The 23,644-nt window shown below is 44.6% G+C and overlaps 1 protein-coding gene across 1 annotated transcript in view; it reads right to left on the reverse strand.

Annotated features, from left to right (window-relative positions):
* Positions 1 to 23,644, reverse strand: part of PCP4 (Purkinje cell protein 4) — a 56,124-nt gene that overhangs the window by 9,936 nt on the left and 22,544 nt on the right. The window contains exon 2 of the mRNA XM_082839922.1: positions 19,579 to 19,630. Within this exon, the coding sequence (XP_082696048.1) occupies positions 19,579 to 19,630 (52 nt within the window). The remainder of the gene's footprint in view (positions 1 to 19,578; positions 19,631 to 23,644) is intronic.

Raw genomic sequence — 23,644 nt, forward strand, 5'->3', positions numbered from 1 at the left:
TCCTGGAGGTTGGAAGTCCAAGGTCAAGGTGTGGGCAGGCTTGGCTCCTCTGAGGGCTCTCTCCCTGGCATGTAGACAGCCGTCTTCTCACTGTGTCTTCACACGCTCTTCCCTCTATGTGTACCGGTGTCCTGATTTCTTCTTATAATGACACCAGGCATCTTGGATTAAGGCCCACCCTAATGATCTCATTTTACCTTCATTACCTCTCTAAAGGCCATATTTCTAAATACAGTCACATTCTGAAGCACTAGGGGTTAGGGTTTCAACAGATGAATTTTAGGACATATAATTCAGCCCATGACACTAGCCAAAATGTCTCCATTTTCTAGGAAAAAAATAAAGGCGATGAGGTATGATAAGAAACAGCTTCGCTAGAGAAGCCTCAAATGCAAGTTCCAACTGACTGAGTGTGGTCAGATTTGCCTTTCTGAGGTTCACATCCTCCCCTGTGTTTGAAATGGGCGTGATAATGAATCAAGGCTTGTTTCTGTCTCAAGACGTTTACAAGAGAGTGTGCACTGGCTGCTTTGTAATGTGTAAAGAGCAATGACAAATTCAGGGTTATCCCCTGGTGGTAATAGATGGGAGCCTACAGGCTGGGTTGCCCAGTACCCTCTCTTTTCACCTTCTCCCTCCACCACGGGTGTCCTGGGAGCAGAATTCTGCCACCCAGGCGAAGGGCCAGCCCAATAGGTGCAGCGTGGCAGGATCTGAGAAGGCAGAAGTGAACCCAGCGGAGGCAACCAAACATAGGAAGAGGCCCCGTCCGGCAGACACAGAGGCAGAGGCATCCACAGGGTTTCGCCAGGGCAGTCGACAGACATCAAGCATCCTGTGCCCAGTGCCAAGGGCCGGGCAGCAGCAGCAGTAGAAGGGTTTCTGCTGGAAGAACTTGCCGTGTGGTTGAGTGTTTCCGTATGCATTGTTCCTGGCTGTGCACAGCCAGGGCTGGGTTCTCTGCCTCCCAGAAATTCTGCAAGGCACCGATAACCTGTAATAAACCCCTTTCAGCTGAATCTAGCAAGAGTGGATTCTGCTGTCTGTGCCACCATCTCCTTCCTACAGGCACACCTATCTTATGTGGGGCTGTGGGAGGAGAGGGGAGTTGTGTAAGGAAAGGGTTGACATCAGATAGCAGGCTTTCATTTTATTTACATAGAAAATTCTTTAGTATGTGCTGCAGAATAACTTGAATGAAAGTAGGTAAATAAGAACCTGTCGGACACAAGGATCACACTTCAGATGTTTCTTTCCTCTTCGGAGTACGTGGTGAAAATTCCTTCCCAGGAATCAGCAGCTAACTCACTTAACAGCAGACCTCTCAGAAAAGCCCCCGTTTTCCCTCCTTCACACTCTGAAGACTTCAAGCTGATTAGGGGTAAGGGGAATGTGGAGAACTTATGAGTCATCTAACACCTTAGACCTGCCCTCCATGCAAGCCAGCCAGGTATGTAAGTGCTCAAGAAACTCCACTAGTAGAAATGTGTTGTGGCCAAGTTGATTTCTTGCCTCTATTGACCCCCTTTTTCTTAGTTATAAAACCCCTGATTTGGTGCTGGGCACATGGTTACCCAGAATAAGCTTTTTATCCTCCTTACTGTTGGGTGACCTAGGTTCTGATCAATGCAATGTGGGTAAAAAGAAAGAAATCTCATTAAAAGAAAGCTAACCCTTTGCCCTTTTTACTTATTTCTATCTGCTCCCTACTAGCTGGAATGCAGATGAAATGGCTGGTGCTCAGGCAACTATTTTGGACCATAAGCCTTATGCTAAGGATAGCAAAACAGTAATACAGATGCTTGATGTTCCTTGAAATTATCCTGACTGCCCTCGACTACCTACCTCTAGATTCCTTTTGTATGAGAGAGGAATAACCGTTTTTGTTTAAGCCGTTGTTATCTTAGGGTTTCAGCTTCTTATAGATAAACCTCATCTACTTACACATATGTCCTTATAAGGGTATAGTTCATTTAAAAGCATTTTGTTTCAAGCTGATAACAAATTCAAATACACATCCCTGTGCATAGTATGGCTTCATTGTCTTCACTTAACTACATGCTTGTTCTTCTGATATATACATCTGTCCAATTTCTGATATGGCTGGCCATTTCTTTATAGCACTTAATACTTTAAAAACCTCAGGGGTTTTTACAGAAATGTTGCCTGCATATCCAGTAACCTTTGCCAACCATCACTCGCAGGTTTCCCTGCTTCATCTCTCCTTTTCTCCTCATGGGGCATCAGCTTCTCTCGCCATACCCTTCCCCTTCTAGCTTTTGAAAGTATGTAGCTTTTCAAGTGCTTGAAAATTTAAGAAATGAACATGAGCTAGGTGGAGCTCCTAGGAAGGCATTCTCCCCAACCAGGTTTTGGCCCACTCCTTCCATTCTGCCTCAGGTCCATTTTTTTCTCTTCCTTTCAGAGCTTTGAAATAATTGGAGGGTTTTCCTTTCATTTATGTTACCTGGTTTTACCACTTCAGAAGGGTGGAACCTTCTCAGACTCACTTTTTCCCCAGCGTCTAAACTTCAAAATACCAGCTTTAAAGGATTAAATTCTGAAAATTTCACCAATATAGAGAATTTTCTAAAGTTCCCAAGTTTGAAATGAAAGAAAAGTCAAATGCAATCACAATCACGGGACATGTTCAAGTAGCTTCAAAGCAGCATTAATGCACCTAATTAATACTAAAAAACTTCACTTGACCCCATCGAATTTCTAACTCCCCTTACTGCATCATTCTAGAGAATTTGATTTAAAGGGGGAAGGTAGGTATCACCTCACACAAGTCAGAATGGCTCTCATCAAAAAATCCACAAACGATAAATGCTGGAGAGGGTATGAAGAGAAGGGAACCCTTTTGCACTGTTGGTGGGAATGTAAATTGGTACAGCCACTATGGAAAACAGTATGGAGGTTCCTTAAGAAACTAAAAATAGAGCTACCATATGACCCTGCAATCCCACTCCTGGGCACATACCCAGAGAAAAACATGGTCCGAAAGGATACATGCACCCCAGTGTTCATTGCAGTGCTGTAAACAGTAGTCAAGACATGGAAGCAACCTAAATGTCCATCGACAGAAGAATGGATAAAGAAGATGTGGTGCATATATACAATGGAATATTACTCAGCCATAAAAAAGAATGAAATAATGCCATCTGCAGAAACATGGATGGACCTAGAAGTTGTCATACTGACTGAAGTAAGTCAGACAGAGGAAAAGAAACATAGTATGATATCACTTATATGCAGAATCTAAAAAAGAAAAATTGATACAAATGAACTTATTCACAAAACAGAAACAGACTCATGGACTTAGAGGAGGAACTTATGGTTATCAGGGGATAATGGTGGGGAGAAGGGATAGGTAAAGGAGTTTGGAATTGACGTACACACTACTATATTTAAAATAGATAACCAACAAGGACCTACTTTAGAGCACAGGGAACTCTGCTCAGTATTCTGTAATAACCTAAATGAGAAAAGAATTTGAAAAGGAATAGATACATGGGTATGTATAACTGAATCACTTTGCTGTACACCTGAAACTAACACAAAATTGTTAATCAACTATACTCCAATATAAAATAAAAAGTGAAAAAAAAAAGGGTGGGGGGAAGGTAGGTGCTAAGGCAGATGGAATGCATTCCAGAACTCCGAGCCGGAGGAGAAAAGCTGATGAGGACAAAGGCCAGACAAGCCTTAGGGTTCTCATGAAGTTAGCCAAGGTTTGTGAATGACGTGGAAAGCAAACAGCATTGTGGGTTGGAAAATCATCACATGGACGCCAGAAAGGGACCAAAGCTGTTTTCAGACTCTGGACCCGGGGTTCTCTTTTCCTCCCCTTTGCTCTCTGCAGCAGGCACTGACAGATTAGAGAGGCCTTTCTCCAGCAGCGTCACAGGTGCTTCTGCATCCTTCCTGGACGCCCCCCCCCCCGCCCCCGCCAGCCGCTGAGCAAGGTGGTGCGCTCTCTCCCCTGACACATACTGCTCCAGCTCTTCAGACCTGCACCTTTAATCCAGGCGGACAGGTGTTTTCCTTGGCAGATTTGCAGGGATTACAAGATTTCTTAGACGCACAAGACTATTGGGCAGATGTGTCCATTGTGTATATAAAATTTGACTTCGGAAGCAAAGCTTTGAAAGCAGGTCTGGGAAGCATGGCCAGAGCTCGGTACCTACTAGGTCCAGCTGCAGCCAGACCGATAAATCCCCATTACAGCTCAACAGCTTAAACCCGGGGCTGCCATCAGCATTGATTTCCCCATCTGGTGATGCACCTTGTGCTTCACAAATGTCCTGAGACAGGGACGGGCTCTGCATCACGGTGCGAGCCTCTGTTCACAAATGCGTCTTTACATGTCAACAGAGATGCACATTCAGCTCCAGGAACTGCCGGCCCGTGGGTTTAGACTCAACACATTCTGGTCTCTTGATCCCACAGAGTCAGTCTTCCTTCCGCAGCCCATTTTGTAGGTTTCAGGCAAAAACACATCACTTCTGTTTGCTTTTTTAAAGTGACACTATCGTAAGAGCCCATGACCAAGTGCTTGCTGATTTGTTGGAAAGAGCTTTTTAGACGTGAGTCATTTTAAGCTTTGGGCTTCGTTATTCTACTTACCAGGAAGATGGGTTCACATATATGTAAAAAGAGAATAACATCAAACACCCAAAGAAGAATAAAGTGATGTGATTTCTGGGCGAGGTAGCTCAATCCCACAGAGCGTCTCAGATTCGGGAGGAAGAGCTCACAGTAGAGTTTGGGTTTTAGTTTTAAGCATTGTTTAATAATAACGTTCTGACGAGTAATCCCAAGAAGAAATGAATAAGACGTGCTTTCCCAGGTAAGTGGAAATATGCTAAAGCTCCAGAGTCCTTTCTACTGGTTCAGGTGAAGAACACCTGGGAAGAATCCAGTTGTGGGCTGTGCTCGGTCCCACGAGCCCTGCTTAACCAGGGCTTTATGTGACCCTGTGACAGGAAAGCAAGGCCTTGAACTTTGTACAGAGACCATCTGGCCCCTCTCCCCCCATCCAGAAGTTCTTACAGACCAAAAATAAAGCAGAATATTTTTCTTACAAGAATTCCAAAAAGAAAACAATTTCCAGTATCAGGCAACATAATCAAAACAGTATTTAATTTTGAAATAAATTTTTAATAACACATAATTTTTCAAAGGACCAGCATGAAAATATTGTCCCTTGAAGCATTCTAATTATCAACGGAGGTAGTAGAAGCATTCCTGTCTAGATTAAAAATGGAAGCAGTGAAAAAATATCCATTTTTGGTGGCAGCAGCTCAAGGGAGCATTAAGTAGAGGCTGATGACAAGAAACTGATGAGGGAAACCAATTTAGATAGAATGCTAGGGGGAGAAAAAGTCTAACAGTCTAACAGTCTAATGCTGGGGGGAGAAAAAGTCTAACCGTCTGCTCGAGAACAATGTGCTCCCAGAGCCATAGCATCTGACCTTTCACTAAAGTCATTTTAAGCTGAACTGAAAATCTACACAGAAGGGACTTCTATTCTGCCAGCTGTGAATGGCCAGGGCAACCTAGCAGGCTGCTTCCAGCCCAGATATGGAATTGGCAAGATTTTTGTTTTGTTTTGTTCACCTTTGAGGTGTGTGAACAGAAAAAGACTGAAAGACTGAACATCTTATCTGCAGCTCGCTCACAATGCCTTCAAAGACCCTACGCTAGCCTTCCCTACGCTAGCCTTCCCTACACTAATCTAGCTCATGATTTCAAAATTATAGTGCCGTTCCTGCACGCCTTGTTGTCATTTAAGATGTCAATGGGCTGGATTGATAGAAAATGCAAGTGAGACATTTTCCAGAAGTAGCTGCAACTCAATATTCAATTGCCATGGGGCTGGGGAGGGTACACTGCTGACAACCTCACATACCATTCCAATGATGCAGGGCAAATGGTGGCATTGCTTGGCCCACAAGGGAAATGGTTATAAAGTTTCAAAAGAAAATTGCAATACCTTCTGGTTGCAAAATCACAGTAACAATTTAATTGCAGGGGTTAAGGGAGCACTGACAGCAGCCTCTTTATGTGCACAGGTGTGCCCATTTTCGCCCTAGGAGGCCACCCACCTCTTTGTGTCCCTTTCATGCATGGACTCTTGTCGTCTACACCTGTCCTCACCTGGAGGCCGGTCCCCAGCCGGGCAGCCTCGTTGTCAACCTGAATGAACACCACAGAAACATCCACGGAAATAAGCCACGTTCGGAGATGCAGTTTGTCCAGACAAAAGGCTGTATTTTTCCATTTTAACCCATTTTGTTGAGATAGTTAATGTTAGTTATCACATGTCCACAGCCAGTGACAATCTGATTCAGATTCTGTCCACTGTACTTTCTTTCCCCTCTACTGCTTCCACCAAGAAATAGCATCTCATTTCTTCTTTGGACTCACTGGCAACATTCCCTCGATGTGTACAGAAAAGAGACAGAATCAGAATGTAGCCAAATTAGACAAGAGTCTAAAGAGAACATCGTCCCACAAAGAGGACATGGGGACCAAAAAAGTGAAATGCTTCACTGTGAATGAGCCGCCAGCAAATGGCCAAACCATAGAATGGCAGGGACCAGAGACTCTGAGGATTTCACCCTTCCCCCACCCGCTTCACGAGAAAACTGAGACATAGAAGGGGTGTTCAGGCCAGACCACGCCACCGAGCAGGTTCAGAAGCTCTGCGATGAGGAGAATGGCTAAAAAGTAAAGAACCTTAAAAGCAATCGACTGAAAGGGGAAAAGCCCTGCAGAGGAGGCAGATGTGGTGTCAGCTCTTCCATGGATAGACCCAGCAAAAATTTGATGCTAAACATTTCTCTATTCCTTTTGAAATTCCTAGGAAACAATTACTGAGCGCGACTACCTGGGAGGAACATTCAGAGCAGCCAGAAAATGCACTGTCATCTACAACAGGCATCGCCATGGGCTGTGTCTGATGACCCAGCTCATCTTTAAAGCTCACTATAAAAACAAGATCTTTATGGGCTGGTGAGAAATTGAATTTTGGTGAGCGCACATCAATTCAAACTGCCAAGAGGCTCATGTTTGCCTTGAAATTCTGAAACCCCGAAACCCCGTAAGCCTAAGGAAGGCCAGAGACGAGAAGCCTCATCTCACTGTGATGAGCACGATTAGTGATCACTGTGCTGTGGGAAATGGGCCCTGCCATGTAGGATGCTTGGCTCTGTGAGCTGATTGTGATTGGACGAGTCTAAAGGGAGAGTGACTTCCCTCGCATCAGCACCAAAGCCACGAAAGCATCCCTCTGACATCCGAGGAGATTTTGCTTTCTAAATGAATGCCAGAGCACAGTTCAATTTTTCAATTATCTTCAGGGTCTGGGACGGGGGGGAAGGGTAGAGAGAAAAGAATGTGCTTTGGAAAGACTGAAGAAGCCACTTGCCAAGCATAGAAATAGAGCGAGCTTCCATTTCACATAATCGTAAGTTCCTGGAAGGAGTGTTCTCATAAATACTGTGAGGAAGGCCACCTCGTCATCTGCCCATTTCCCATCCTTCCCCTGCTGCCCCCCAGGTCTGGCTCTGTCGAATCAATACATATTTCAGCTGATCATTGGTCGACTCAATTCTAGATCCCAACAGGAAGAAGGAAAGTGGCAGCTGGAACAGGACAGCTGTAGCAAGAACCCAAAATCATCCCAGAGGGTTGATAAGAAGCATCTATTCTTTAGTTCGCTTTTTGAGAGAAAGGGGGTAATCTTCAAGAAAAATATAATTTTTAAATGTCTTATTAAATTAAATCTAGTAATATGCAAATAATTGGCCTTCTCACTCCTAAGTGGCAATTTCTGTAAATAATAATAATAAATATTCCTTCTCCTTAATGCTGGAAAAAGTGAAGTCTATAAATAATTATCTTTTAAATTCAATGATCCCACAGTCTTGCTTCTTCCGTCTTAAAGTTTCAAAGTCTGGCTTATATTAAAGGGGCTCAAATCCTCATTTCTTTGGGAAATATCTTCACCGTGGTGCCCGAAAGAACAATCTCCTTGGTTGTGTGCGGAAGGGGAGGGATGAAGATTTGGGTTCTGGTTTGTACTTAATTAAAAGAAAGAGATGGTCATTTCTCATATTCATTTAAGCAGCTGATCTCACAGTCACAAGTTTGAAGTTTAATTCAAAGTTCTGGGACCCAGGAATCCAAGAGGGACCAAAAGGAAAGCAAATCTGCTCTTTGATGCCTCCCCAGGACAGGGAAGGCAAAGGTTAGCATCTCTAATCTGCAGCGCTGGCTGGGAGAGCACGGTGCCGTCCATCCCAGATCAATACTCCTGCCCCAGGCCAGACGGAAGTTTGCCCAGGTCTCCCGGGGGACACCTGGAGTCCTGGCAGCCCCCCTTCTCCCACCTTTCTGGTGGCCAGGGCGGCTGGCTGAGTTATCCACAGACACAGTAGGTCCCACATGCACACTGAAAGCAGTTTTTCTGGAAACTGGTGTGGCTTCCAGCCCCAGTTCACTGGAGGGGGCCTGGACATGCCCCATCCCTATTTGGGCCCTGGTGGCCCCAAACCCCAGGAGGCTGTAAGCTGCTGTCCTCTCTCTACTGTCCCAATAACCCTGACTTCAGGGGGGAACCAGGACTGCTCTGCCACCCACCCCCTTTGCTGGCTGGCCTCTCCATAAGGTTTCTCTTGAGACTGGACTGAGATGCATCCAGCCTCACCCCCGTCCTGGCTGCATTCCCAGTAAGCACCCCCCATCTCTGGCCACCTCCCTTGACCCTTGAATGACACCTGAGTTGAGCTGGGAGGCTAAAACTGACTGTGTGAACACACATTAACCTTTACAGGGACAGCCTAATTGCTCTAAGAATGTCAAATATGTCATCGTTCCCAAAAGGTCTGACAGTTTTCCTTCTTTTAGAATTATTAAGCCTACCAACAACACCGCAGTTAAAATAAAAGGATGATATTGATGGACTGCTTTTCTTTTCTTTCCTTTTATTTTTGTCCTGAAACCAATCCAGAATTTGGGTACAAAAATCACTCCCACTCTGTCTTTGTAAAGCTGCAATCACTTACAGTATAACAGGCTACATTTTTAATTAGGGAAGACTGAGAAGGGCACGGGTGACCTGGCCCACAGCCCAGTCGGAGAAATGCAGAGGTAAGATGCAAGGCAGGTCTCACCTCTCGCCCCTCCTGATTCACTCTCCACCCTTTCCCTAACCATTGTGCTGTGGCTTTGGTTGGCTTCATCCCAAGGGTGGTCCTAGAGGCAATCAGAAGACAGACAGCACGAGATCTGGGTATTTATTCCCTTGCCTCCTTCCCTGCTAGGGTTGCCAGATACAATACAGACTGTTCAGTTCAATTTGAATTTCAGATAAACAACAAAAAACAAGTTTAGCATAAGTATGCTCCAAATATTCCATGGGATATACTTATACTTTTTTTTTTTGATTATCTGACATTGAAATTTAACTGGGCATTCTGTATTTTTATTTGCTGAATCTGGCAACCCTAGACGTTTGCAAAACTACCCGAGGCTTAGCTATGTCCTTCAGAAGACCACAACCTGACCACAGTCAGGTTGCTTCTGCACACAGCGCCCTCTCTGGATTCTGTTGCCTCCCTGCAGGCCCTGCGGTTTCTAGTCTGAGGTGTTACGCTGTTCTTTGTGGGCTTCCCTGAACCCTGCACGCACCTTTGCAAATGGTCCCTTGGTAGTTAACTCTCCTCGAATTACTCACATGGAAGGTGCCCTCTAGTTCCTCCTGGGACTGTGACTGATACATTCGTTACTAAGGACATCCGACCTCACTCTCCCAGCATTGCTTTTCTAAAGTATCGCATCCCCAGCTCTGAGTACCATCTCCAACATATATTAGGTGCTTAGCAAATATTTCCTGAATAAATGGATGAAGGAATGAATGAGCAAAACCAAGCTAGAGTCCAGAGTGTTTTGCAGCGTCCCTTTTCTGGTTATTAAGGACCCAAAGGTCTGCATCCTGAAGGGATGCTATACTAACCGGCAAAGAAACTGATCCAGGATATACTTGAAGGAGGGCAGAGTGAGTGAAGGAGAAGCAACCGATGGGTTAGCAGAGATGAGTGGGTTACGTGTGTCCCAGTTAACTATTCCCGGGGAATGAATCACTCCAAATTAGCAGCTTAGGCACAAGATCTGAGTATTCTTTGCCCCCAGTTCTGTAGGTTGGCAAGCTCAGCTGAGCTCCTCTTGGACGGAGACGCCCACACAGTTGCAGCCAGAAGGCCCTGGGGCTGGGGTCACCCGAGGACCTTCACCCACACATCTGTCAGCCGGGTGGGGAGAGCTGGCCCAGTCACTGGCTGGGTGGGCATCTCTCCAAATGGCTGCCCCACAAGCTAGCTGGGCTTCCTCACAGCATGATGGTTTAAGGTAGCAGGACTTCTTAAGTGGCAACTGGCTTCTCCCACAGCAAACATTCCCAGAGAGAAAAAGCAGAAGCTGCCAGTTTCCTAAGGTCCCAGCCCGGAAACTCACAGGCCTCCCCTCTGTTGTGTGCTATTGGCCTGAGGAGTCCCAGCTGCCCCAAAGCAGGAGGAGGGGATTTAGAACTCCCTCTCCACCAGCCGAAGACTCTGTAGCCATCTCTAATCCTCTTCAAAGCCAGAACCCAAACCAGAAATCCTACAGAGTCACAACCAATATACAAAGTGATCCAGGAGTATTCACCAAGGCCATTAAAAGGTAAGGAAACATAAAGAGAAGGGAAGTTTTACACCCCTGACTTGGAGAATTAATTAGATGCAAATCAGTTCTCATACTAAAAAGTTCCCATTATCTATTTGCTGTGCTTAAACCAGGGTAGCAATTTAGAAAGTGCTGGGAAAAAACATATTGTGAAATGAATGATACCTATTGAATTGTTTTTAAAAAGGAGTTTGTCTGTGGCACCCCTCGGGCCGGCTGCATGGCAGGCAACATGTGAAGGGACCCTCACTCAGAAGAGCCAGGGCTGGACTGAATGATCTGTTTAATAATTTTTAAGAAGGAGCCCATGCTTTCAATATTCCCTGGACCCTGCAACTGATACAGCCAGCCCTGTCCTTTGCAGAGAGCCAAAGATGTAAAGAGGCAGCACTCAGAGAACAGCTGAGGATGAGCTTATAGGGGTTTACTTCTAGAGCCTGTGGCTGGGTGACGCCATGCCAACCTCGAGACAAACTCCATTGTGGTGATTCACGGCCTTTGTTCTCCTGCCTCCCCCAAAGTGGGAGGCACCTGCCCTCTGTGAGGCAAAGCCACAGTGATGCAGCTGGTCTGCTAGACTAGCTTTTAGCGCAGGGCCAGCTAAACCCACTACCACATTTTTTTTTTTTTTTTTTTGCGGTACGCGGACCTCTCACTGTTGTGGCCCCTCCTGTTGCGGAGCACAGGCTCCGGACGCATAGGCTCAGCGGCCATGGCTCATGGGCCCAGCCGCTCCGCGGCATGTGGGATCTTCCCGGACCGGGGCACGAACCCATGTCCCCTGCATCAGCAGGCGGACTCTCCACCACTGCGCCACCAGGGAAGCCCCCCACTACCACATTTTGAAGTCACTCTTAAAAAGAGGATTCCAGATAAAGAAGATGTGAGATACACACACACACACACACACACACACACACACACACACACACACACACACACACACAGTGGAATACTATTCAGCCATAAAAAAGAATGAAATTTTGCCATTTGCAGCAACAGGGATGGACTTGGAGGGTGTTATGCTGAGTGAAATGAGTCAGACAGAGAAAGACAAATAAATACTCTATGATACCACTTATACATGGAATCTAAAAAATACAACAAACTAGCGAATGTAACAGAAAAGAAGTCACAGATATAGAGAACAAACTAGTGGTAACCAGTGGGGAGAGGAAGGGGGGAGGGGTAATATAGGGATAGGGGAGTAAGAGGTTCAAACTACTAGGTGTAAAAAAAGCTACAAGGGTATACTGTACAACACAGGGAATACAGCCAACTTTTTCTAATAACTATAAATGGAGTATAACCTTTAAAAATGGCCATTGCTATTGTACACCTGTAACTTATATAATATTGTAGAGTAGTTATCCTTCAATTTAAAAGTTTTTTTAAAAGAGGACTCAGAGCCAGTCTGTCCTCAGCTTGCCAAAGTTAGTGAAAAGTAGTCACTTCCTGAGCACGAGGGGCCCACTTAGGAGAGAATAAAAAATTGTACTTGGAGTGAAATAGCACCATTTCTTGACTGAATCGTCTGAATTCAGGGCCAAATCATGGCAATTAATTAGGATTGATTGGAAACTCCAACTCGTTACTGATTAAGAATGTTGGACAAAACCAATCAATCGTGTTGCGTGGATTTTACAGAAACACACAACAGTCCCCCGGGGCTCACCCCACAGTGACGTTCTAGAATCGCTGGCAGAGGACTTTCTGGTGAGACCCAGGGAGACTTCTGCCCTCGGGTCTGAGAGAGTTCTGTGGGTGCTCTAAGGATGCCAGGAAATGATCACAGAGACACGGAGATTTCCTTTTCCTGCACAACTCAGATAAGACAGCAGGTCCAGCCTAAGAGGAGGTCCAGCCTCTGAAGACAATTCAGCTCACTCTGTTGCTCAAAAGGATTTCTACATGCCTTTGTAATCACAGATACACCCACTGATAGGAACCCTACAAATTTCAACCATCTTAACTCAGGCTGAAATGTAGCTCAGGCTGAAATTCTAGTTGTTCCTCTCTTCTGAAAAGCTGTTTGCTGTGCAAATTAATTCTATAAATAAAATTATGAATGTATCACCTACTTAAAAGAGCAAAACATATTCAAGCACTTGAGACGCATTATGTCCGTACAAATAACTGATAAGCAGAATAGGAAATATTCCTATCTCCTGATCGGGGCAAAGGATAGATGGATCATCATTTTCCTGGTACAAGCTACTTCATAGGCTTAAAAAGATCTTGAGTAGCAATTCTTTCAGCATAATTTATAACTTCATTATTTTCGCTAAAGCATATGGGCCTTCTCCATATGATACAAAATTCTATCTTCAGTTAGTCTAAAGCTGTAACATATAATCTCTAAAAGACAGGAAGAGAGGAGGGAAGGGAAGAGGAAATAAGGATAAGCCTACAAATTAGAATATCGCTTCAGTTTTTTAGTTTTGAAAATCAGCAGGGCTGTCCCTGTAATCAGCCTGTGATCACACCTCTTTGCCAGAGAACAGTTAAGTAAACTGATGAAAAGATGGTGCTGATGAGACTACGGTTTCCAGCCTGGCCAAGGTGTAAGTCTGTGAACTTCCTTCAGTTCTATGGGCTCAGATCACAGCCCACCCCAGTGGCCAGTTTACACCCAAGACTCCCCGTCAAGGAGAACTCAGGAGAGAGCGAACTTGGGGAAAAGGTGGTGCATTTAGATGGCAGTCCAGATGACCTGCTGTCTTTCCTGTGATTTATGTGACCTTGGAGCCTATCACCTGACTTCTCAAGGAACTTGGCCTGACATCACCTCCCCTACCCACCTCCCAAGTCGGCCACGGAATCGGTTGTGTGTGAGAGCATTTTAAACTATGCAAACGCCTAAAGACGTAGAGAATTATAACCAAGAGCAGGTAAAAGGCTCCGTGTCTATTAACGATGCTTCAAGCATGTTTACTCCACAGACACTGAATTAGAAGCATCATGTTTATCCAGGGTATTACCAGCACGTTGACGTTATTATAACGCTCAGCCTGAAGGGGGGAAATCACCCTTGTAACTAAGATCGGCAGTAATAAATTCCCTGTCAGCACTAATCCCTAAAATAACCTTCACAAAGAATCGATTCACTTGTTGAACGATAGTACCCATTGACCAGGTGTGTGTGGATACCCTGATTAAAAGCCAGGCTTCATAAGCAATTCCAGTTTCCTTCCTTCCTCATCTGGATCAATATCAGAAGCAAACACGTGTATCCGTATCTTCCTTCCGGAACAGAGATTCTTTAGAGAGTTCAGAGCCAATAGCACAAAGGGCACGTCCTGTTAATAGTATTTGGAAGCCGTGTTCGTATTTCATCCATTCTTGTTTCGAATTTTTTTTTTCTGGTTACTTCAAATGCAGAAAAAGAAGGGGAGAAAGGGCCAAGCGACCCCCGACAGAGACCAGAACCGTTTGATTTTTCACCTCGAAAGCTCTGTGTGACTCGGGATTCAGGGCAGCACACACAATACATCAGTCCAGGTGAATTCGAGACTTCACGCAGGTTTTAGCGCTCTAATAGGAAACCGGTTTAGAGCTTCTTGGCCTGGGAATCGTTGCACACCCTAGTGATTGATTACTTCATGGGGGTGCTTTTCCCACAGCCAGAGGCAGTCTCTGAAAGTTTAACCTGCACATTTCTGAGACCTGTGGCAGCTCAACATTCAAGGTTATCATTTTCCCTGTTTGAAGGGGCTTAGAGGCTCAGCGCGGTAAGTTTCCACCTAAACTCGTACTGAGATTCATGCAGAATTGGCATATTACGTCCTCAGGGTGGAGGAGAGCTTCACAGCCCCCCCTGGTTTCCAGAACCCTGAGCAGCCTGCAGAACCGACACACATCCAAATTCTCTCCATCCAGCCTCAGACTCTGATTTATCCCATCTGGTATTAGAAGCAGAACCGAGTCATGTGTCCACCGCAGGCAGTTACAGGAGATGATCCCTCCATGGCCTTTCTGGAAATTGCATTTCCCCCCTTGCCTTCCATCCTAACTTCCCTGGGCCCAGGGAACCAGACCAGCCCGGCAGCCCCTCCTGCCAGAACTGAATTTCTCTCTTGGGTGCGGTAGTAAACACACAGTAAGTCCCCTTCTGTTCCCGGCCCCAAAGCAGTCCCTTTCTACTCCAGGCTGATCTTCTTCCATCCTTGCACACAAGACCTTGCCCCACACACTTCCACAGACCAAGGAGAGGTGATAGACGAAACGAACCCCCAGACAATCTGCCCAAGTCGATGCATAGACATAGAAAGGTCATCAAGAATACCACAGGGAAAAAATGGGGCGTCTGCTGCGTGCTCTGGAGCCAAGGGGGAGAGGGGGTGGGCAGTGTGTAAAGTGCTTTGGGAATAACTCTTTGAATTTTATTTCTTATTTGAAAAGTCAGGCTCAGATAAATGCTAGTGTATCTCTCTGCCTATGAATGCAGGTCCTTCTGAATAAATCTCTCTCTACCTACTTGATAGCAGAAAAACAAAATTACTCTGTGTGTGTGTATGTGTGTGTGTGTGTGTGTGTGTGTGTGTGTGTGTTCCCTCAGATCCAAAGGTGAGATAAACTTAAATGTGTATGATTTTTAGTTTTATTCAAAACAAGGAGAGGAGAGTACCCAGTACAACAACATTTGATCTTATTCATTGTTAGTAATTGTATAATCATATCAAAGCAAACCAAATCTTAGGTGCTCCTAGCATAATCCCACACCTACTAGAAATTTCTCAAGCCATGACCTCTTTTCCAATGAAGAAGTACCTATTCAAGTTGTGCTGAGTTTTTGCTCGGCTACTCACATCTCAAAGAAACTACAATGGCGGTGAGCCCCATGGTATTTCAGAACGATACCTTCCTTCTGGACATTTACCTACAGCCTGGATTGGGTGGGGGGGGGATTCTCTTATCAAACTCAGGTATGTCCACATGCCTCTCACCTCCAAAGACAGACTTTTGGAAACAAATATATCACAGTTCACTAAGTCAAAAGAAATCCATTCCAGTTTTAGAAATTCAATTTAGCTTCGGTAAGCCTCCAAGCTCTGAAAGTAAGCTCCACCAGAAGTTTATTACTTATAATCTTTCCTTCGGATTGGAAGTCTCCCAGCAACCACTCTACTTCCAGTATTTTCCTATTTTTGTAGGTCAATAAAGGAATTTAACTCTTAGAGTCTCTCTGAAAGATGACTATCAAGATATAAATCAAGAGACCCAGTGAAATTATTGTCTTACAAAAAAATCTTTTGATTGTGTCCAAACTGGTGATGACTGGTGAATAATCTAGATTCAGATGGTAGTGTCTGTATTTACAAACATGTTTGAATTTAATGTAGCAGATGAACTGTAACCGGAGGTCTGAACTGTTGTTTCACTCAAGTAGGGCATTATATCTAGAAACAAATTAAGTCCTTAGCCTAAACTACTCAAATCATAAGGGTACTTTGTTCATATAGGAATGAAAATCCCTGAACCAACATGATCCTAATGAATTTATTTTTTAAATTAAAACATAATACAACCCTAATATTTCTGAAAAAAAAAATGTCTTCACGCTGCAGGTGAGATGAGGAACATCCGGATTTGCTGGGTTGTGTATCCAGAAGTTGGTGTCCTGGAGAATAAGGACAATTTCAGGGTTGTTCTGGATAGTACGGGGTGGATATATGTCAAATACCACGGCAACAACAACAGCAACACAAAAATAAATCTTAAAAGAATCCAGATCCCCAGCCAATGGCTCTTTTGAGATAATACTCAATATAATAAAATTTCAGCAGAGCCCAAGACTTTAGATCCCACTGGGGTTTTAATGTAGCTGACTTGTGTCTTCTCTGATCCAATTTAGAATTTCAAGTCATCCATAATTCACTACCATAGCCTTCATTGCTTTGTGTTACAGATCTCAAATAAATTCATAATATTTGAAATAAGAACACTTTGGCTTGTAGTCAACTAACAAAATTGAGGGATGTTCATTTTACAATGAATTAACTACTATCCCAACCTTATAACATTTTGATAGTCTACGCCTTATATTTCTGCTCTCATGGGTCCCTGTTCCTTCCGCATGTGTAGGCAGCTTCATTTGTATTAATAGGAAATATACATTAGATAAAAGATCTCTCTAGATACCCGTGATGACAGAGTAAAATAATCTGAATTTCATTGGAATGTAATATTAGGTTAAAACAGAAATTCCAAGATGATCGTCTCATATTATGAATTTAAGAATAAGGAATTACACAACTTAGATTTTTAGGAAAACATACTTTAGACCATTTCTAAAAATCTTTACCCCAATCTTCGTTGGGTTGTTATTGACTTTTATCTTTGTCCATCTTTAGAGGCAAAAGCACAAACTTAATATTATAATAAAATACCATGTACGTATATCACACATGAGCAGTTTTATCTGAAATTAAGACAGAACATGTTAATAACAATGTGAATGTATACAGCACCTTTATTTTATAGCTATCAAATAATCTCTAACTTTTTCTATTCAAAAATGAATATCCTCTAATATCTAGAATTACATAAAGAAAAGTTTTATCCATGGCACCTTGAATATTTTTCTTTCTATTAATTTTTATACCTCCAGAAAAGGCACATGCAATTTTCACTAGAGTGGATCAATTTTTATCTGAAGCAAATTTCATGCCTTAAAATAGCAGAAAGTAGTGTCTTCTATAACAGCTGGTAATTCCCTCTGGTGCAAAGCAGAGCATGTAGACTTGCTTTGAAGGACCCGTGGAGGCCAGGGGAAAACAGCGCTGCTGATGTATCAAGCACAAAGGACCTAGTCTTGCCTTGGTCACCTCTCTGCTTGATCTCAGACTCCATAACTCCTGTATGACCTGGGAGTTACCTAGAGCAGCGGTTCTCAAAGTGCGGATGAGGTACCCTGGGGGCACTTCCTTCCTTTGAGGGAACCCACAAAATCAAAATTATTTTTTAATGGTACTAAGGTATTAGTAGCTTTTTAAATTTTCATCTTCTCATAGGTGCACATAGAAAATTCTCATAGAATTTTCTAGAGGCTACACAACACGTGATATTACAACAGATTGAATGGAGAAGCAGCCACCTTCCATGAAGCCAGACATTAAAGTGATTTGCAAAAATACAAAACTCTTCCACTAAATTTTTTTTTTCTGTCTTGGAAAATATCATCACTTTTTATTTTTTAAATGTTATTTATGTTAACATGTCATAGGTTTGTCACTTTATTTTTAATGAATGAATAAGTAAACCCTTTAACAATTTCTCCATTTTAATCTCTAACATGGGAACCATCAATAGATATAGCCAACAAAAATGGAAGCTCTTAGGGGTCTTTAAGAATTTTTAAGAGTGGAAAGAAGTTGTGAGAGGAAAATGTTTGAGAACTGCTGCACAAGGGCATCTCTGAGAAGCCTTTTGACTCTAAATTCAATGATTCCAAGGTTGGCAGATTCCATGGCTGTGAACTCCAATGACGAGACGGATATGAATCTGTGAACCCAGCAAACTGGGAAGCACCTGTGTGGCAGTCCTTCCTTCTCTGTTTGAGCAACTCTCATTTTGCTCCTCTCTGCTTCCTGACCTCCTTGTTAATAACCCACCCCCACCACAGCCCACACAGAGAAGATGAGAAACGCCGTGGGCATCGTGAAAGGCTTATGAAAGAATTTATTTCCTCCCCCACCCTCCTCAATCCCCCAGGTCTGATCAGGACATTCTTGGGCACCAATCCCTCTGCTTATTAATATAATGACCATTTCATCCCAGCAGTCACCACCACACAGACCCTGTCCAGTACGATGGTGCCAAACAGGCAGCTGAGTCAGCAAGGCCCCAGATGAGCGCACCACAGAGAAAGATTCTAGTACCTTAGTCTTGTTCAGGCCGCACTCAGGCTCATGACTGAGGACCCTAAGTTGTTTTCAGGGCTCTAAGGAATTTTTACAGCTGGTTTTTGAGATTGGCATTATCCACAGTTGGACGGACACCAGCCTAAATTCCATCCAGCAGGAAGCAGGAGTAGTTTTCCGTAAAAAGTGTGTTCATTTTGTAACTAAGAAAAAGTAGGAACACCCAGAACCTAACCCCACCAGAACCATAACTAACCCTCGGCACTTACTTGGCGATTTTTCATTATGACCAGTCACCCTCTATCACAACCGCTAAAGCTGGGGAGCTGGGCTTCCTCCCAGCTCTGTCTCTTTCCAAGTCCACACTCTTCCCATTCCTGGCCATATCCCAGCTCTTCTGCTCCCAGTCTGTTTCCCCATCCATAAAATTTAATGATCATTCTTACAATTTAAGGCTGAGGTGGAGACTGGAATCAAGGAGGCAAATGCTCTGGTCTCTGCTAGTTATTGTTATCTGCTGGTGAATCCCTGCGGTGACACTGAGCCAGGACCTCCCCCAGTCCAGCACCGAGCTCTGTGTACGAGGGAGAGAAGCGAGTTTTAACCCTCCTTTCCTGTGAAGTTGAGCCCTTCACAGTTTTCAAAGCGCTTCTCTCATTTGATCTCATTTTATCCTCACAACAACTCGGACGATTCTCACCAACCCTAATGAAGAAAACAGAGAACAATATTTGCATTGTAATCATGTTGCCCAAAACGGGAGTCCTCCTTTGGGAGGGAAAGTGTTCTCATCACTGCATTTAGCTCAGTTTTCTTTGTAAAACCAGACCACGGTGCTTACTTTGAGTTGCTAAAATCCACTCCAAACCAAAGTGCAGACGTATAGAGTAGCCGATCAGGATGGAAGTTATGATCCGCACCTGCCATATGCCCAAGGCTACAGACGGGAAACAAGTAAGTAGTTGGACTATTCATGGGGTCTTACCATTTTCACCAGATGTCTTGTCTTTTCCATTGGTTGCCCCAGCTCCTTGTCGCTAAAGGCATTATAAAAAAAAAAGAAAGAAATTGTTATCAGACACTTTCAGGATTATTTTCGTCTCTCTTATTGCTTCAAATACCTCTTGCATTATATCAAGTTCTATGTTACTTTAGCTCAGATGGTTAAAGCATGATGCTCGTGAGACCTGGAAAAGATCAGCCCGTGAAAGGATGTACCGGAACATCACAGACCACCACCCCACCGGACCAGATCCACTGCTCTATGCGTGCAGTCACTAGTCACTAGTCACAAGGAAACCAGAGAGGAGACTGTTGATGGATCAGAACAGCATCAAAAATACGAGGGAAACAGCCAAGAGTTTGTGCCAGCCGCGAGATCAGATCTGTCCCTTTTGTCAACGATTACACTGCTATAGTTTTGTTCCAATTACTATGTTCAATGCCTCATCTTCAAATAAATTGGAATCAACTAAAAAATCTTATGTCAATAGAGTTTCTCCTATTGTTGAGTTATTTTTCTGTCCGTGTTTATAACAGTTGATAATAGCTGTGTGTTTTCATTTTACCAGGTCGACCAAAAGTATGAATACATTATGGTTAGTCTTGAATCTGGGCATGATTCTCTGGATATGTGGTCTGGGGAGCTATGTGCACTGTATTGTATATGCAAACGTATAAGCATGTTTCCTTGAGGCTTACCCAGCGACTGTCTTTAATTAACATGATGTTTGGAATTGTTCTAGTCCTTAGAGAGAGAAGTATTTCATCAATCCAATTTTCTGGTCATTATCAGAAAATATGCTTCGAGTTGAAAAAAAATAAAGTGATTGTAAAGTTTCTAAATTTCAGGTGAAGAAAATGAGGCCAGGCAGGGAGCCTGATTTGTCCAAGGTCATGTAGCTAATTGGATGGAAGTTACCACTGGAGACTGGACTTCCTTGCCAAGGTCAGTGTCTTTCAGGAATTGTCATCGTTATGTAACTATCTGATGGGATCATGGAAAGAGAGGCAAGGCGCTGACCAAGGAGAAAATCAATATAGATGACTTCCACCAGGGATAAGTGTGCCCTTAAAATTTATATTAGGGTCCAAGACTTCAGCCTAAAAACAATATTTAAAAAAAAATCATCAGTTCCCAATATTGCTCAGGGTTGTCATGAGAAATTCCCAGGTCCTTGGCCAACACTTGATTAACAGAAGCCGGATCATCTGGGAAAATCTTGCTTTCAAGTTCTGATTAGTGTAAATAAACAGGGTGAATGAATGATATAGACTTATGTGAACAAAATTAACCATCCCTGTGTACGCTTATTACCTGGTACATTTGATAACTCGAGAGAGAGGCAAAGCCAAGCCTCCCGTTTATTTCCAACCCCACCACACACACGCGCGCGCGCGCGCCACACACACACCCCATCTCAGTCAACAAGAAGCTCAAACTCCCACCCACGGGGGAGTTCACGGGGTCACGGGGGTGCTCTGCCTCGTCCTGCGAAGAAAAACCACATTTCTCTGGCAGGAAGTGGAAGGAAAGGCTAGATAAGTGTGGGTTCTTTCTTCATATTTCACTTGAAAGTTCTTGAATTTTCAGAATCCAGACCTGCCCATGTTCCCGCGGAGGAAGAAGGCTGCATCTGGCCAAGCATCAACTGATCGTCAATAAACTCCATTGAGCTCCCCACGTCATGGCATCATTATCTAAAATCTCAACCTGTAATACACATCATCTTGATTTAAACCAAATTACACTTTTCTTAAATACAGTCGATTTGCAAGTAAAAATGCCACTTTCTTCTTGCCTGTACTTATTCTGTCTCCTCTTTTTAAACACAAAGCTGGTAAGTTCGCTGCTCTACGGAAATCTGATCACCATCGTGAAAGATCAAGCTAGAGGCACAACAGCCACCCCTGGGGGCTGAACCGCTCCAGGGTTTAACCCCTCCAGCCTTCCTCACATAATTCATAGACGACTCAGAAAACAAAGTGAATTCCACGGAATAAAAGGACAGGGTTTTAGAGTTGAATAAAGTCAAATTCAATGGCATAGAAGTACAAAATAGGTGCACACCCAGCCCCACTGTCTTTAAATACCTTAAACACTGACATTTTTCAAATGTTATGAATACTTCGTTCCATAAAAGATCACCTTTTAGAAACCTAAAGAACACCAAGATGAAGTGTGCACAGGGGAGAAGAGGGGTTCATTTTTAAGGATTTCTAAGATAGGGGTTTTGGGTCAGGTCTTATATGATGAAGGTAAAATGAAGCTGATAGATGTCATAAGGAGATGGTGTCTCGGATCAGAAAATGATCCTGACAAAAAAAAAGTAGTCTTTGAAAGCACCGCATTTCAGAATCCTTTGAGACCTGGAGACATTTTTAAGGCAAGGCTGAGAGCGGTGGGGGAACATCCAATAGCTTTCCTGTTCCTGGGGTCTACAGCAGTCAACACACGTGATTTTTTTTTTATCACCAGGTGAGGTGGCTGAAATTCCCTTGAATCTGTACCTGGAGAGGGTCTGAGTCAGGCTGGATGTCGAGGTGCTAAAGCCAGACATGCCCCAAGTGGTCCTGGGCATCAGTGAATTCTGACGGCATCCCTAACCAGGTAGGTAGCACCACTGTCCTCATCAGCATCACCCTACACATCGTATCCCCCGGCACAGAGGACTTGCTCAAGGTCACACAGCAGGGAGGTGGCAAAGCCTGAGCTCCAACCCAGAAGCACTGGCTCCAGAGTTGCCCTGGGAACCACTGAGCCTGTGCCTCCCCCAATATCCTCCTGAGGCCCCACCCCAGCAGGTGGGGAGATTTCCACATGGAGGGGAAGAAGACAGCACCACAGAGAAAAATAACTTAAGAGAAAATGCATCACCATTAAAACCCCCTCCTTCTATCTCGCGCCCATTTCACCATCAGGGAATGCTAGGTCCCCATCTAAGGACACGGCCCAAGAAGTTAACATTACACACAGCATCGGAGTCGCCTTCTTCTGCAGCACAAGCTGGAGGCTTGCATGATGCTGGGATGTCTGCAGAGCGGTTGTGAGGTGATGTGAGGGAATAAGGCAGAACAACGGCCGGGAGAGGTCTTCTCTGGGTCCTCAGCCCTTAAACCCTCACCTGGCAACTCCCACGGGTCTCGGGAGGGAGGTTTCCTTCCTCGGTGATGTTAACTAATACGAGGATAGCATTACAGAGTCTAATAAAAACCCCAATTAAAAGGAGCCCAGGGCTTCCCTGGTGGCGCAGTGGTTGAGAGTCCGCCTGCCGATGCAGGGGACACTGGTTCGTGCCCCGGTCCGGGAAGATCCCACATGCCGCGGAGCGGCTGGGCCCGTGACACATGGCCGCTGAGCCTGCGCGTCCGGAGCCTGTGCTCTGCAACGGGAGAGGCCGCAACAGTGAGAGGCCCGCGTACCGAAAAAAAAAAAAAAAAGTATGATTTTAAATCATGCTTTTAAATCATTACAAGTATGACTTTTGAAGTGATTTTTCCTGACAGCCCCCTTGCACCAAGGGCTACAGGAAAATAACAAGGAACATGTCTTAGTTTGGTTTCTCAGAGAGCAGAGCCTGAGGCAAGAGCCGTTTGTGCTACAACTCAGCTGGGGAGGGAGGTGCCAGTAATGAGGCGGGAGTGGGGCCCAGACAGCCCACGCGAAGACCCGTCATCCCTCTGGCACCGCCAGGCGCACCCAGACCCCGAGCCTGCGCCCTCCGGCAATGCTTGAACTGTGTCCCGGGATCCACCAGCTCCCATCTTGCACTGATCCAAGACATGCGCCACAGAACTTAATTCCTAATGCTTCTAGTCTGGGCCGTGTCTCCAACCTGGCATCTGCTCGGGAAAAAGGAGGACGCCCTGGGGAAGGAGGTGGGGACGCACGGTGTGGGCAGGAGGTGACACGTTGTCACTTCAGACCTGCCTGAAGTCTGCGGAGCCCACGCCAGCCGGCCACCCACAGGGGCCTCAAGTGACACGAGAGAGGTGCCTCACTCACATATCAATTTGGCTGGGCGGCTCTTTTCCACCAAGTTGCAAAGTCA

The sequence above is a fragment of the Leucopleurus acutus genome, assembly GCF_964270905.1.
Source record: "Leucopleurus acutus genome assembly, chromosome: 5".
NCBI lineage: Eukaryota > Metazoa > Chordata > Mammalia > Artiodactyla > Delphinidae > Leucopleurus > Leucopleurus acutus.